Here is a 17,016-nt window from a genome sequence, read left to right as displayed (position 1 = left end):
TCATTTGAAAAATTTTGAGCAGTTTTGGGCCCCATTCCTAAGAAAGGATGTGCTGACCTTGGTAGGGGTCCAGAAGAGGTTCACAAGAATGATCCCAGGAGTGAAGGGTTTGTCATGTGACGAACAGTTGGGGAATGTGGGTTTGTACTTGATGGAGTTTAGAAGGACGAGGGGTGACCTAATTGAAACTTACAGAATACTGAGAGGTTTCGATAAAGTGCACATGGAGAGGATGTTTCCATTAGTGGAAGAGACTAGAACTCAAGGGCACAACGTAAATGAAATGACACTCTTTTAATACTGAGATGAGGAAGAATTTCTTCAGTCAGAGGGTGGTGAATCCGTGGAACTCACTGCCACAGAGAGTTATGGAGGCCAAGTCATTGAGTATCTTTAAGACAGAGATAGATAGGTTCTTGATCAATAAGTGGATCAAGGGTTACAGGGAGAAGGCAGGAGAATGGGGATGAGAATCATATCAGCCTATTACTAGTGGCACATTCTCCTGGGTTAAGTTTGTAGAGTGGGGAATTACCCAAACTCTGCACTTCCCACCTGGTAGTTAAAATTCAGGCCATAGAAAACAAAAGCAGGGAAATTATCCTAAATGCTCGTAAAACTTGATAAGTCTTCAGTTGGCGTATGTGTCACCAATTCTGGGCACTTCAAGGAAAGGATGTCAAAGTCTAACGAGAAACTGCAAAGATTTACTGAGAGATAAGATCTTTCTCTTTCTAGACTTTATTAAGAATGTCCGGTCCTTGAACAAAGCCATTAGTTTGTTTCTTTCAATTTGACAAATCCTTTACCAAAGCTCCTATGAAAATTGCTTATTAACATATGGCTAAAGCAGCATGTATATATATATATATTATACCTTATATATTTTACAAATATATGAGGAACATGTACATACATGTACTTACCTTTAACTTGAACAGTTCATTAGATTCAACACCTTAGATGACTCAGGTTTTATCTCCTGATGCCTTGCTATTAAACAAACTTTGCATCTTACCACTTGAACAAGCTATCGAACGCTTCATTATTTCAATGAACCTCAAGCTGAACCTTAGTAGAGAGAGCATGTGATGTGACACCATTAAACTGAATCATTTCAAATATTTTCATTCTATTGACAGCAATGAGAATGACATTTTTTAACCAAACAGTAATTGCTCCTCTGGAGGAAGACTCTGATTCAGAGAAGTTAAATCTTTGAACCATACCATAGAACACCAGTCTACTTTATTAAATAGATTATGTTCATCCAAATATTTGTTTAGTCCGCTGACATTAAATGCACACACTCCAATTTTGGGTAATTATGTATCATTAACAGATAATTCAATGAAACAAAATGCAATCCTCCGTAATCTCTGATGTGTAGGTTTGAAAAGGATAACTTTTATTATCAGAATTGGTATTGACATTGTTAGGGTATGTGCCTGATGTTAAATAACAAGGAAAAAATAGATCACTTGTAGTTCAGTCCTGTTGTCAAAATTCTTAAGAGGGTTCTGTTCACATGCCATGGGAAAATGTAACCAATAAAAATGGGGAAATTATTAGGGCATCTATTTCTTTTGAGGCTGTAATCATACCATCATGTATTCATTGTTCTGAAGTAATCTCAGCCTTGCACAGCTGTACAAGTGGCTCTAAAACTCTGATCACTAACAATTCTTTGGTACACTACGATAGGTAGAAATTCTGGGCAGTTTTAAGCTTGAAACCTGAATGCAGATTTATAAACAATAATACTAACTTTGGTTTCTCAGCATTTGGGTGTATAAATAGGATATTGAATCATGGAATATAACATCTGAATCCTAAAATAGCATATTAAGATATTATACTCTATGTGAGAAACATTTGTTATTTCCATTCTTACTTGCACATCATTTAATTTGAAGTACAATTAAACCAATATCTATGGAATTATAGGTAGAAAAGCCACATAATTACAAACACTAAACAACACATATCAGTTATATGAGTTTATCAATAGTTTTGCCCTGTTGTATCCTGTCTAAAACTTGCACTATGTTGTAATACATGGCAGCATGTGGTAAATGTGTGGGGCTACAGGGGTAAGGGCAGGGCCTGGGTAAGAGGCTCTTTCAAATGGCCTCCTTCTGCACTGTAAGGATTCTATGATAACCTGCTGCTAGGAGGTACACAAAAGTAACTCTAAATAATTTGGTCTTTAATGTTCTGCTCCTTCTTTAAGTGGAGTTCTTACATCCTTACTTTCATTGAAGCATGAATGCCTTTCTGCGCACTGCAAGGTGAAAATAATACATTCTTCATAGAGATCTGTCAAAATTAAAGGACAAAACAGACAAATATGTCATTGGTACTATTAACAAGCCAATAAAATAGATCATCTAACTGTTAATAGAACTTAGATCCTAAGGACAGATTTTTAACAGCCAGGGTGAGGCCAATACAAGTGCAGCTATGGGTGTAAATTCCTGAAACTGATGTCAGATTGTTTCCCCAACTTAATGCCTCCCTCTTCCAGGTTTGACTTGGCCAGGATTGAGGCGAATGGGGAAATGCTCCTGCTTGCTTTTGAACCAGGGAACTTTCGCAACTGAGACAAATATAATCACTACACTACAGAAACACTGCAGTCAGGTGAGTGGGGAGGCCCCATGCAGCTGTTGGGCAAGTCTTGAACTTAACCATGCATTCTAACTGTAACAGCTGATGCACAAATTTCCAGAGCTCTCTATATCCAGCCAGAGTCAATGAGCTGATGGCAGAGTGGAGAGTACTTCTTCAGTGAACCTGAAAGGTGGAAGCCTTCAGAAAGTGATACTGAAGAGCTCCAAGCCATGCCTATGTGAGAGGCTGGTGCTTAAAGCACTTCTTCTCAACGTGTTCTTAATACTTGACAACATCTTGGAAGTTCATTTCTCTGGCATTTGAGTTGTCTTGATCTGCCCCTGCCTTCTGCTAGCCTTCATCAACATATGGGGGCAGCTTCTGAAGCTTTAATTTGCATCCTTGATGAGGAAATATAGGAATAGAGCACAAAAAATATCAGGAACGACATCAAACACTTGCACTTGCCTTTTCCTCAGCCACTTGTTACTCCACAGGATGGAGAGGATAGACATATAGATGAACTTCAAAGGATGCAAGGCCCCCAACACAAGATCTACAAGCTGAAGATTAGCTTTCAACATATATGAGCGCCAGTGTCTTGAAATCTTAGACTTCTACAGCAGATCATTGCTGAACATCTACAATCTCGTGGAATAAGTCATCCTTTCCAGAGAAACGTTTGGGAATGCACTGCTAATGTGACAGTCACTAGAGGCTAGCCACCTCACTTTGGTCTCTTGGGTTCTGCAGCAGGAAGTCCGGATAAAAAAGAGACCAGGAGGAGGGGGAAGGGGTGCAGGAAGAGACCAATCTTCCTATGTCTCCTTTCCATTCCAAAGGTGGCTGAAGCCTCAAGAATCAATGTTTTGTTTAGCCTCTGCCAGGGTAACGTTAACTAGAAATAACTCCCTTTTAGATTTGGTGGGCCAGCCTGACAAACTTCTCTGGTTGGAAAAGTTGGAAGTGAGGTGCTAATATCAACCTGATTTAATAAGCCACAACAAAGTCCATTTCAACTACAAATAGGTTTCCCAACTGCTACTGTTTCCTTGCTGCGAGTAGGTCTATTCTGTTGAGATTCCACTCTGAATCTTTGAGTCATACTGGAAAATATTTTTTATTCAACAGAAAATTATCATCCCAACATTTGTTGAATCCACTGTCCTACTTCCATTATTGTTGAATGTAATTTTGCCACTTACACCAATCAGTATATAGCTATTTAGAAAGTGGGTATTCTGTGTAATGCCATTTTTATTTCATAATTTCTACTAGAGTAACCTTATTGAATGTGATTTGTTTAATAATCAGAGCCTGAGAACATACTGTCTTTCAAGCAGATTTCCAATTAATTGGTGTTAAATGTACAGTGTAAACAACAAGGAAAGTTAATGACTTCCCTTGTCATCTTATTCTCTTGGATGCTGTCAAGAGGCAGATGCATTACCTGAAAATCTATAAACAACAGACAATGCTATTTGGTCCTGCTTCAAAACTTTGATTTTTAATCAACCTAGAAGAACTCAACAGGGAGCAGAATTTCAACAATTGCATAAATCTGGCTCCAGTAACAATACCTGCTTACTTTGAGAAAGTACTTTAAGCTTGATGTGCCAAATTCTATCTGATAAACAAGTATATCATTCTACTTTGAAGAGCGCCACCTCCTTCTTCCAGAAACATAAATCTGTACGCTATACCATCCATAAAGGTAAATATATCTTCAGTTTGTGCTTTATACACCAGGCTTTTGTGTGACAATTTCTTATCAACGTCCAAATGCAATGTTTGAGGATGGTCTTACCCACCACTGTTAAAATTGTAATTCCAAAAGCTGAAATCTGAATAAAATTAAGCTATGTTTTTCAATGCCAAATTAAATGTTTCTTCTCATAGATGTTACACACATTACTTAGTCTCCTTTCATTGATCCCCTCATGGGTTAACTAATTTAAATAATAAATTAATTTAATTCTCCAGTCTGCTTACTCATCACAATTTCAAAAACAGGTGTGCTCTAACCACATAACTTGGCTTTGTTTACTGAACACAACCCAATCACAAAGGAAACGTCATGTTACAACTGTACAAAACTCTGGTGCGGCTGTACTTGGAGTATTGTGTACAGTTCTGGTCAGCACATTATAAGAAAGATGTGGAGGCATTGGAAAGGGTGCAGAGGAGGTTTACCAGGATGTTGCCTGGTATGGTGGGAAGGACTTATGAGGAAAGGCTGAGGGAATTGAGGTTATTTTCATTGGAGAGAAGGTTACGAGGTGACCTGATTGAGGCATACAAAATGTTCAAAGGATTGGATAGGGTGGACAGTGAGAGCCTTTTACCTCAGATGGTGATGGCTAACACAAGGGGACATAGCTTTAAATTAAGGGGTGGTAATTATAGGACAGATGTCAGAAGTAGGTTCTTTACTCAGAGGGTAGTAAGGTCATGGAATGCCCTGCCTGCAGCAGTTGTGGACTTGCCAACTTTAAGGGCATTCAAATGGTCAGGGGATAGGCATATGGATAACATTGGAATAGTTTAGGTTAGAGGGTCATTAGATTGGTTCCACTGGTCGGCGCAACATCGAGGGCCGAAGGGCCAGTACTGTGCTGTAATGTTCTATGAAACCATTGGATTCTTATCAAAAATGCAGATTCATCAGTTTTCTGTATTGGCTACTTGCTCAACATAAAGAAAAATCAATGCTATTTTGCTATCAAAAGCCAATTTTTATTTCCTGTTTACACTATTCCAGTTTGAGACAGCACAATAACTCTTTCATCATTAGACTGATGAAAGTGGCCTGGTGGTAGCACTTTCACCTGAGTTGAAAGTTCATGAGTTCATATCCCACTCCCAGAACTTGAGCAGAAAATCGACTAATATCTGAGCAGTACTGAAGGCCTGCTGCACCACTGATGATGCTGTCCTTCAGACAAAACATTAAATCAAAGGCCTATCTGTCCTTTCAAAGGAAATAAAAGATTCTGTGCAAAATTCTGATCATGTACTTACCAATAATTATCCTCAATTAAGAACATGAAAACATATTATCCGGTTATCGTCATATTACTGTTCGTAGGGCCTTGCTGTGTATCACTTGGTTGCTGCATTTCTTACATTAGAAAACTATTTTAAAGTGCTTCAGGCCATCTTGAGATTGTGAAAGGTACAATATAAATCCAAGCCTTTCTAAACAAAAAATAGTTTTCTCTTTGTAAAGTGGCTCCGGATTTCCTTGATATTTTTTGATATGCTGCCAACTGCCTTCCAAGCTGAGGAACTGAATATTTGTAACCAAAAAGGATGTTAAAATTGCTAACAGGAATACCCTGCCCCTCCATGGTGGGTGCATTGTTGCAGTCTTCATGATAGAATCAACACAAAATCAATGATGTGGTATGAATTTCAACTTTTGCACATCATGTTCACTATTGAGAAACATTATGTCACTTCACTTTCAACCGTAAGCCACTTGTATATTAAAGTTTAAGTTTATTTATTAGTATCACAAATAGGCTTATGTTAAAATTGCAATGAAGTTACTGTGAAAATCCCCTAGTTGCCACACTGAGGGAGAATTTAGTGGAGCCAACGCACCTTTAATTTGCTTTCTGTAAAATGATTGAAAAATGAAAGACAACCTGATATCTTTACAGTCTGGTTAGTTGTCTGAGAATTCTTTAATCTGATATGCTGTTCAGCTTCGTCATTTGTTCACTATTTCTGGACGCCACAAATTCCCTTAGATGGTACCAGATTGAAGTCACATCAAAATGGATATTATGGAACTCGCTAAATCTTTGTGAGCTGCTATTTCTGTATCAGTAGTGAGCTCTGTCCCTTTGCCACTGACTGCAAATGGAAAGTTATGATTTTTGGTTAACACCAGAGTAATTAAAATCATGAAAAAAAATGGACAAAACATGCTTTTTTGTGTGCTTGTGTAGGTGTTTTAATAGAAAAATGTGATTTATTGTGACTCAAAGTTTGCACCCACTGAGTAAAGTCACATTTCATCCCATCAGCTCAATGAATATATGTCAGTAAAATTCAGCTTTACTGAAATCTCTTCAGAAACAATATCTTGCTGGAGCTTTGCGGAATGTCTTCTGATTTTAAGCCAGTTATAAAATGAAACAATATTAAATACAATGCAAGAATCCATGTTTTCAAATTAGATTTAATACTTAAAAATGGCATTACTGACTTTTGGTTAAATATGCACTAATATCACAACTGATTGTCCACACACAAAACATATTACAGTTAGAAACTGTACATCATTAGATTGTATAAACCTTGCAAACATTACTGACACAACTTTATTCCAAAACTAACATAGTTTACATCACTAAATAGATTACAAAAATGTTTCCATCACATAAGTTTCACAAATATCCTTTTAAATGATTAAAGCACAGGGAACTGGTTCCATTGCAAATCTGTGTCTCAGTAAGTCACAAAAGTGATATTACTGTCAAAGCACATGTAAACTTATGCACTGACTTTAAACCCTGTAGATGTTTGGCCAGTTGATTGATACTTTGGTGCAAGTGTCAGCTACAGGTTGTGATGACAATAGGGTTGCTCTTTTCCCCCAGTTGGATATCGGTAAAATGGGTAGAAGTTCATGACTTTACATTTCATCCAAATGTGAAGCTGCCATTTTCTAAATATAAGTTGTGCAATAAAAGTTCAAAACTTTTAGAATGAGATGGTGCCAGTTGTTTCAGAAACTGTTCTCAGTAGGAACGACACTGCATTCTCTAAGAAGTTATGGAATATGCCCAGTTGATTTTGAAAAAAATCAAAATCACTAAAAGAAGTGTGGATGATCTGGTAGCACAGTGGACTAAGATGCTATCATGCAGCATGGAGTCATTAGACTTCCCGACCAACCTGAGATTCTCAGCATAATGAGTTTCTAATTTCAATCAGACCAGTAAGTAGAATGGATTCAACTTGATGAAACCATGAGTTAAATGAAATTCCCCAATGTTCAGGAGCAAGAAATTTCCTAATTTCTGCTTTTGGATGTCTTTTGCATTTTTTGTAAAATACCTGTATCATATGACACATAGTAGCAAAATATTAGCACTGATCCAATGTTGATTTTTATTCTTTTAATAGGTGTATAGCTTATGATGCCTTAATTATTTTCCAAACATCATAATATTAGCTGTCAGTTGCACATGTGAGTACATGGTTAGAGATGACACGGCAGAACAGAGGAAGAAGTAGTCATTGTGCATATCTCATCTGTACCTTGAGCACTTGCTGAGTAGGACTGGTGGAATCTGAGAGTAGGTTAATGCCCATCCTCACCACCAGAGGTAAATAAAGAGCTCAACACAGGCAAGAAAACACACAGAAATGCGAAAACTCAATTTTAGAGAATATTTTGTGGGGTATCATAATACTTAAACTTTAAAACATTTATAATATAGTTTCAAATATATCATAGACATTTGTCAAATTTTGATATTTCTTGTGCACATCATTAATACTTCTGTTCCTGTTTCATAGAATAACATTGCAAATATTACATTCTCAAAATCTATCTTACATAACTTGCATCACAAGGACAGGATGCAAGAGCAAAGATAACATGACTCTATTTTACACAAAGTACGTTGTATTGTTAACACAGGGGAAAGTCTTCCAAATTTTATTATGCTTTCAATTGATGTCCAAAACTATCTAAAGTCACTTCAAGCAACACTCTCAAGTTGTAAAATGCCTCAGTCTTCAAATTATGGCATTGGAGAGTAGCATACAAAAGCCAAATACAGTCATCTGAAATTCTTCTGCCTGTTATTTTAGTAGATGCATTATAATGTTGAATGACTTATTAAAATTATCGAGGGATTGAGTTTAGGAGTCGGGAGATAATGCTGCAGCTTTATAAGACCCTGGTCAGATCCCTCTTGGAGTACTGTGCTCAGTTCTGGTCGCCTCATTACAGGAGGGATGTGGAAGCTATTGAAAGGGTGTAGAGATTTACAAGGATATTGCCTGGATTGGGTGGCATGCCTTATGAGGATAGGTTGAGGGAGCTCAGTCTTTTCTCCTTAGAGAGACAAAGGATGAGAGGTGACCTGATAGAAGTGTATAAGATGTTGAGGGGTACAGATTGGGTGGATTCTCAGAGGCTTTTTCCCCGGGCTGGAATGGTTGCTACGAGAGGACACAGGTTTAAGATGCTGGGGAGTAGGTACAGAGGAGATATCAGGGGTAAGTTTTTCACTCAGAGTGGTGAGTGAGTGGAATCGGCTGCCGTTGGTGGTGGTGGAGGCAAATTCGATCGGGTCTTTTAAGAGACTTCTGGATGAGTACATGGGACTTAATAGAATTGAGGGTTATAGGTAAGCCTAGTAGGTAGGGATATCACCGGTGCAAAGGCCTGTCTGTGCTGTAGCTTTTCTATGTTCTAAAATAGTAGAAATAGAAAGAAGTATTTCAGAAGAACATTTTGCTTTTGCATGCTGGAATCTCAAGGTATAATTTTAGAGCCCTGTTTTTCCCCCAACATTATCACTCTTGTGACTCCCATACTGTTGCCTCCCATTGCAGATTGTTTAATTTACAGAATTCCCTCAAGCCAAAATGACCCTACCAACATTCCTCTAATCTATAGTGAACCATTAAAGACTTAGCTTTTAGTGGAATAATTTGACAGGAAAGTTGAAGTTTGTGGACTGGGCTTTCAGCACATCTAATATTGTAAGCTTCAGTCAAGATTTATAAAAACAGAAAATGTGGAAACACTCAGCAGGTCTGCCACCACCTGTGGAGAGAAAAACAGAGTTGACGTTTCAGGTTCATACCCTTTCAGAACTGGCAAAGGTTAAAGTTGTAACAGGTTTTAAGCAAGTACAAATGCAGGAAAAGGAGAAAAGGCAAGAGCAAAAGGGGAATTCTGTGATGTGGTGGAAGTGAGGATTGATTAACTGACAAAAGGGATAACGGTACAAGATAAGGGTAACAAGGTACAGCAAAAGCTGATGGTAATAGACAAGTGAAGAAACAATAAAAATGGGATTAGAAGTGTAAATGACAACAATGGAATCAATACCAGGACTTGTACAAAAAATGCGAATTTTGATTATGCTGTAAAATTACTGAAGTAAAAATTTGAATGCAAAAAATTGTTGAATGCTGAATAAAAAGGTACAGTCCTGTTCTTTGAGCTGCCTTGCTGACATTCCCCTACACCCACCCACCCCCCAAACCCCATCTCCTTCTCACAACACCTTTCTTTGCAAGTTTAGGGAATGCAACACTTGTCTTTTTACCTTGTCTCTTACTGTCCTGGCACCAGGTTAAACGCCAATTAATTTGTACTTCCTTCAATTTAGAATACCATATTTGTTGTTCACAATGTGGTCTCTTCTACATGGGGAGACTAACTGCAGATTGATGGTTGCTTGCTGAACACCTCTGTTCAGTCCATAAGTATGGCCTTGAGCCTCCGGTCACTTGTCATTTTACTTTTCCATCCCACTCTGATCTTTCTGTCCTTGGTTTCCTACACTTCTAATGAAGCTCAAAGGGAGCTAGAGGAACAGTATCTCGTTTAGGCTTTTCACGGACTCCCAGAGTCATTGGTTGGGACTTTCCAGCTGTTCACATCTGTGGGATCATCTGGTCACACTGACAGTACACCTATGCCGAGGGATTCACAGCAGTGAGGGGTGCATTCAACGGGAAACCCCATTTACAATGGTGGGGCCAGAAGATCTCATCGCCAACCAATGGTGGGCCCCCTCTGCCACCCACTGAATTCAACAATTTCACATCACAGCAACCACTTCTACCTTCTATTTGCACAACAGCTATTGATAATGATTTTGCTACTGCTATTAATAGCTCCTCTAGACCCATCTTTTGTTTCTTCATTTACCCCATGATCACCACTCTGCTCTGTACCATTATTCATTTAATCTCTCCTACATTCCCCTTTTCATAGATCTCCTAAATTATGCTTTCTCTTTTCTTCTCTCCACCTCCGTACTTGTTAAAAATTACATCTATAACCCTTGCAAGTTCTGATGAAAGGTCAGCGACTTGAAACATTTTTGCTTCTCTATCCACAGATGCTGCCTGACCTGCTGAGTATTTCCAGCATTTTCTGTTGTATTTTCAGATTTCTAGCATCTACAATATTTTGCTTTTTATTGTTTTAAATTTGCTTCACTCTGCATAGTTGAAGCCTGAATCCCAAAAAAATTCAAAGTGATCTTTTGGACCTCTTAAGCTGAAATTATAATTATAGGCAACCAAATCACATTCAAGTCTCTTTGGAGATGTCTGAATATGGTCAAAGGTGTTTATGTATAAAAGCCCTGAAATGACCAGTTTATAGAAGGCTACCACAGAAGGCAATTTGCAATGTGCCTTAACAGCAATTTAATTCAGAGCAACATCTTGAAGAGGACTTAAAGATATGATACTCTGAATGTTTCATTTATAGCGAGAAAATTTAAATTCAATAGAACTGTACATAAAATATCTTTCTAAATTTTCTTTTAACAAGTTACATCATGTAACGATTCAGTAAAGGCATGACAATAATGATTAACTATGATTGTGTAGCACCATTATGTTTTTGAAAAATACAAAACATACATTTAGAGAGATGATGCATGTGTAATGGTTAAATTAGCAAATAATCATGTTACACATTCATTTATAGCAGACAACCAAATGCAAGGAAAACCAATGAAAATGTAACAAAGTAAGGAACCCTGTACAAGTGCACTAGTCCGAAGGCTGCCATGGCAATGGCCAAGAGGAGCTGTAGTCTTGCTGTGTGTTTTAGTAGCTTGCTAACATGAAAAATAAAAACATTCATTAGTCATACTGATAATTAAACATTAGGTACTTGTACTTGCATTGAAATTAAAGGTGCTTGCATTGTATGATGCCTATGTCCCAAAAAAATGAAATTATGGGTAATAGGACTTGATTTTATTAAATTGATCCACAATAACCGAAATGAAAAGTACTGTAAACAATTTGGGACCCTACAATTCATTTTGGGCTATGCTGACAGGTGTGCAACATGTATTGTTGATGGCGGGGGCAAAATGGGAAACCATCTAGAACACTGTGGTTAAGAGCAGGTGAGAGAGCAGCAGCCATACAGGTGTTCTGCTCTCTCTAATCTTTGCTCCTCTTGTACTTTCCCTGTGTTCTGTTTCTTCAGGCTCCTGCCAAGGATATACAGACTTTGCAGTGAGCGGAAAATAAAACTGAAAAGCATTGACTCAAATGGGTGCTGTAGTGTGGCGACTGGGGGAATTTCACAGTTACTTCATTGCAGTCTTAATGTAAGCCTTACCTGTGACAAATAAATAAACTTTAAAGTGATAGATGGACTTTATTTCTTTGAATTATATTCTTTGTCCATTCACTAGAGAAATGAAATTTAATTTCACGAGTTAAATTATTAACCATGACACTGCAGATTGCTGATACCAAAGATGAACTCTTACTTCAGTGATATATTCTGTAATGAGGGCTGTGCCATGGTGCCAACTCCAATCTCCAACTCTCACCCATTAAAAATCTATATAAGACTTATGAGATAGGATTGTGGCATACATGAGCAAAGAAAAGAACAGCACAGGAACAAACCCTTTGGCCCTCCAAGCCTGTACTGATCATGATGCCTGCCTAAACTAAAACCATACGCACTTAAAGTCTGTATCCTTCCATTCCCATCCTATTCATATATTCATCTAGTTGCCCCTTAAATGCCGCTATTGTACCTACTCCCACCACATCCCTGAGCAACATGTTCTAGACATTCACCATCTCTGTGTAAAAAACTTACCTCGCACATCTTCTCTAAACTTTTCCCCTTAAACCTATCTCCCCTAGTATTTGACTTTTCTACTCTAGGAAAGAATATCTGACAGTCCACGCCACTCATAATCTTGGAAACCTCTATCAGGTCACCTCTTAATCTCCGTCATTCCAGTGAGAACAAACTGAGTTTATCCAATCTCTCCTCGCAGCTAATACCCTCCAGACCTGGCAACATTCTGGTAAACCTCTTCTGTACCCTCTCCAAAGCATCCACATCTTTCTGGTAGTGTGACAACCAGAATTGTACACAATATTCTAAATGAGGCCTAACTAAGGTTCTGTACAGCTGCAGCATGACCTACAATTTTTATATTCAATGTCCCATTTGATGAAGACAAGCATGCCGTATGCTTTCTTGACTACCTTATCCACCTGCGTTGCCACTTTTAGTGATCAGTGGATATGTGCACCCAGATCTCTCTGCCTGTCAATACTCATAACGGTTCTATGATTTACTATATAATTCCTACATACATTGGACCTTCCAAAATGAATTATTTCACACTTGTCAAGATTAAACTCCATCTGCCATTTCTCCCCCCAAGTTTCCAACCCGTCTATATTTTGCTGTATCCTCTGACAATCCTCTTTACTATCTGCAACTCCATCAATTTTTGTGTCCTCGCAAACTTACTAATCAGACCAGCTACATTTTCCTCCAAATCATTTATGTATACTACGAACAACAAAGGTCCCAGAACCGATCCCTGTGGAACACCACTAGTCCCAGCCTTCCATTCAGAAAAGCACCCCTCTACTGCTACCCTCTGCCTTCTATGGCCAAGCCACTTCTCCTCTGATCCTGTGTGACTTCACCTTTCGTACCACTCTGCCATGAGGTACCTTGTCAAAGGCTTTCACTGGAGTCCATGTATACAACATCCACTGCCTTTCCCTCTTTTATCATCTTCGTCGTTTTCTCAAAAAACTCCATCAAGTTAGTGACATACGATCTCCCCTTCACAAAACCATGCTGTCTATCACTAATAAGTCAATTTGATTTCAAATGTGGGCAAAACCCTGTCCCTAAGAATCTTTTCCAATAATTTCCCTACCACTGATGTAAGGCTCACCGGCCTATAACTTCCTGGATTATCCCTGCTGCTCTTCTTAAACATTGGAACAACTTTGTCTATCATCCAGTCCTCTGGAACTTCATCTGTAGCCAATGAGGATACAAAGATTTGTGTCAAGGCCCCAGCAATTTCCGCCCTTGCCCTCTTCAGTATTCTGGGGTAAATCCCATCAGGTCCCGAAGATTTATCTATTTGAAATTTTTTTAAAGACACCCAATGCTTCCTCTTTTTTGATATCAGCATGACCCAGAATATCTACACACCCTACCCCAGGCTCCTCATCCTTCAAGTCCCTCTCTTTGGTTAATACTAAGGCAAAGTATTGATTTAATATCCAGCACATTTCCTCTGGTTCCATGCATAGATTCACTCCTATCCTTGAGTGGACCAACCCTTTCCCTGGTTACCCTCTTGCTCTTTACATACATATAAAATACCTTAGGGTTTTCCTTAATCCTGACTGCCAAGGACTTTTCATGGTCCCTTTCACACCGCCTTCCTGAGATGCACGTGACATTTTTAAAGTCTATTGACAATTAACTATGTGCAGGAACATGATTTAACAGTTTAAATGGCTCACTTTCTGGCTCAGAGAGATTGATTGGCATGGCATTATTATCATATTGTTAAAAAGGTACCTACTCTCTTAATTACCAGAGTTGACTTTCTGTCATGAATTTAAGATGCAAATCTAGCATGTTCTTAAAAAAAATGGAGGACAAGGGCGAGATACTATTTCTCCAAAGCAAACAGCAGAGGAACATAAATGAATCATTATGTCCTGGAGATTCTCAACTTACACATATCTCTTGAACTTGCTAATTGATTTGTGTGGTAGTACATTACTGCAAAGAAACCTCGATACTTTAAAGAACATAAGAAATAGGAGCAGGAGTAGGCCATCTAGCCCTTCGAGCCTGCCCCACCATTCAATAAGATCATGGCTGATCTGTCGTGGCTCAGTTCCACATTCCCGCCCTCTCCCCATAACCCTTAATCCCCTCTCTTATCAAAAACCCATCAACCCACGTCTTAAAAATATTTAGCGAGGTAGCCTCCACCACTTGAACGGGCAGAGAATTCCAGAGATTCACCAGGCTCATTGTTTCCAAGAATTAATCAAGCTAAGTTTCACTCGGGGTTAGCTAATATATAAATGTCAGTCTCAAAAAAATCAGTCAAATACTCTGCTAAAATTAATATATTTTCCTATGGCTTATGATGCAAGATTTATGTCACAAAAAATGTTCTCTGCTTTTGGAAATAAATTGCCAGTCAAACTATGATGGCAAACTGCAGATTAAACCACTGAAAACTAGGCCATTTTTAATTTGCTTCCAAATACTCCTTGATAATTAATTCTTTTATTTTACATCAAGAAAAAGAGTTACAATCACCTTGGAACAGAGTTGAGAAGCACTAATTAAAAATATCTTGTATATAATGCTACCTGCAAAATGGTCCAGAATTAACAGAAAACAGTGGTTGCCAAATTGGAGTCTGTGAACCTCTTCGAGGCTGCAGACGTTTGCTGTGGTTTGCAATGGGCGGGGGCAAAATGGGAAACCATCTAGAACACTATGGTTAAGAGCAGGTGAGAGAGCAGCAGCCATACAGGTGTTCTGCTCTCTGCATTCTTTGCTCCTCTCGTACTTTCCCTGTGCTCTGCCTCTTCAGGCTCCTGCCAAGGATATACAGACTCTGCAGTGAGCGGAAAATAAATACTTGTTTTCTTAAAAGTACTTATATGCAGCTCTTCCATATTATGATGATTATATAGTGCTGTAATTTAGATAGGGTGATCTGTCACTCTCATCCAACTGAACAGGGTTCTTTCATCCAAGAAAGTGTGAAACAATTTCCCTTCAATATTGCATAATTAGCCTAATTTTGAATTTTGAATTGTCGTCATGTTCTGATCAGTCTTTCCCAACAGTCTCTGAAGAGAAGTATTTTACAGGAGAAAAATGAAAACTGACCTTTCATGCTCATAGTTACATTTTTAGCATGGAACTAACAGATAATAATAACATCCACATAATTTAATCTCACATCACCCTAGTGTTGTATTACATTGAGAAATTGGCTTTGAAAGATGAATAATGTAATATGAATAACTACAATCTTGGGTTAACAAGAACTCTTGTTAGACAGGCTGCTAACTAGCTGACTTTACACTCCCACACGTCAATGCCTAGCTGTCAAATTTAATATATTCAGATCTTTTGAAGAGTTGCACAGGGGTTATCCACCATCAAAATATTCAATAAATCGCAGGAAATCATGAAAAGATTAGCATGAAATTCACTATGTGCTTTGCGAACAAGTTATAAAAAAAAACAAAAGCAACAGAAAATTACCTTCTTTTAACTGAAGTTGAATGTGAATTAATGAGAACGCCCATCGAGAACACAAGGGTAATTGCAATAAAACCACAAGGGTCAGGATCAAGCCTTGTGGAATACCTGTTTAATGGAATAAAATTATGATACTACTCATATAATATTTGAGAACAAGGAAAAGGGAAAAAAAAACTGACAAATCAAATTAATAAATCCATTGCACATTAGAAGAATAGCTGAGCAGTCAGACAGCATTTTCAACTTTAGCTATGCAATTGCTATAATGTGCATAACTAACCTTGTGGCAAATAACATTTAATTACTGTTAATAGAAGATAGTTACATATCAATTTATAATACATAAAGGGAGCAGTGTGGTTTTAGACCTGTAAAAGAAAACTTGTTCCCACATCAGCATTAACACACTCCTCACTTTTGTTTTAACTCCAATCTAAGCTCTTCAGTTCATATTAGTAAAGTGTAATGGCAGTGAAACAGTACTTTTAACATATCATAAGCTTACATCTTTTAACTACCCCCGTGCTAAATAATTTTGTAACAAGGGTAGGATTCTCAGTGGTTACTTAAATTGCTAGCAAAAAAAAACTTACCTGAGATTTTTAAACCAGTAAATAAATGAAGGTGCACTAAATAGGATAATCCAGCTCAATAAATGTAGGATTGTAACATGAATCTGAAGAGTATCCACTGCATCTTCAACATCTGAAACTGAAAGCAGTTTAATTGTATCTGGGCTCAGTGTTTCTGGTTCTTTTGAGGTATGCTCTCCTTTTCCAGATTTGTCTCCTTCTTTTGCAAGTTTTTTCATGTATTCCTGTTTTGGTACCTACAAAATAGAATACTTGTTTGAGAGAATTAAAATGCAGCTGGAAAGATTATACAAGGAAATATAATAAAAAAATGTTGCATAGGAATGATGATCAGTTGCTAACAGAGGTTAAATTACAGTATTTCTAAATTACTTGCACAAATAAAGCTGAATTCTGAGCAACAACTCAAAAAAAAAATGCCTATTGAAGCTAGTAACTTGCTGGAATTATTACACCACAACCCTAGTCTAATCAGATGATTTTCCATTCATC

General features: G+C 38.0%; 1 protein-coding gene across 1 annotated transcript in view; it reads right to left on the bottom strand.

Annotated features, from left to right (window-relative positions):
* The window catches only part of pgap1 (post-GPI attachment to proteins inositol deacylase 1), a 189,298-nt gene that overhangs the window by 16,401 nt on the left and 155,881 nt on the right, over positions 1–17,016 (bottom strand). The window contains exons 25-27 of the mRNA XM_080198351.1: positions 16,525–16,760; positions 15,932–16,036; positions 11,319–11,450 (exon numbers count right to left, since the gene is read on the bottom strand). Coding sequence (XP_080054477.1) covers positions 11,319–11,450; positions 15,932–16,036; positions 16,525–16,760 — 473 coding nt within the window. The remainder of the gene's footprint in view (positions 1–11,318; positions 11,451–15,931; positions 16,037–16,524; positions 16,761–17,016) is intronic.

Source organism: Carcharhinus amblyrhynchos, chromosome 11 (genome assembly GCF_965287045.1).
Source record: "Carcharhinus amblyrhynchos chromosome 11, sCarAmb.v2.hapA, whole genome shotgun sequence".
In the NCBI taxonomy this organism is placed as follows: domain Eukaryota; kingdom Metazoa; phylum Chordata; class Chondrichthyes; order Carcharhiniformes; family Carcharhinidae; genus Carcharhinus; species Carcharhinus amblyrhynchos.
The sequence above is the reverse complement of the archived record's forward strand: the minus strand, read 5'-3'. Positions and strand labels throughout refer to the sequence as shown.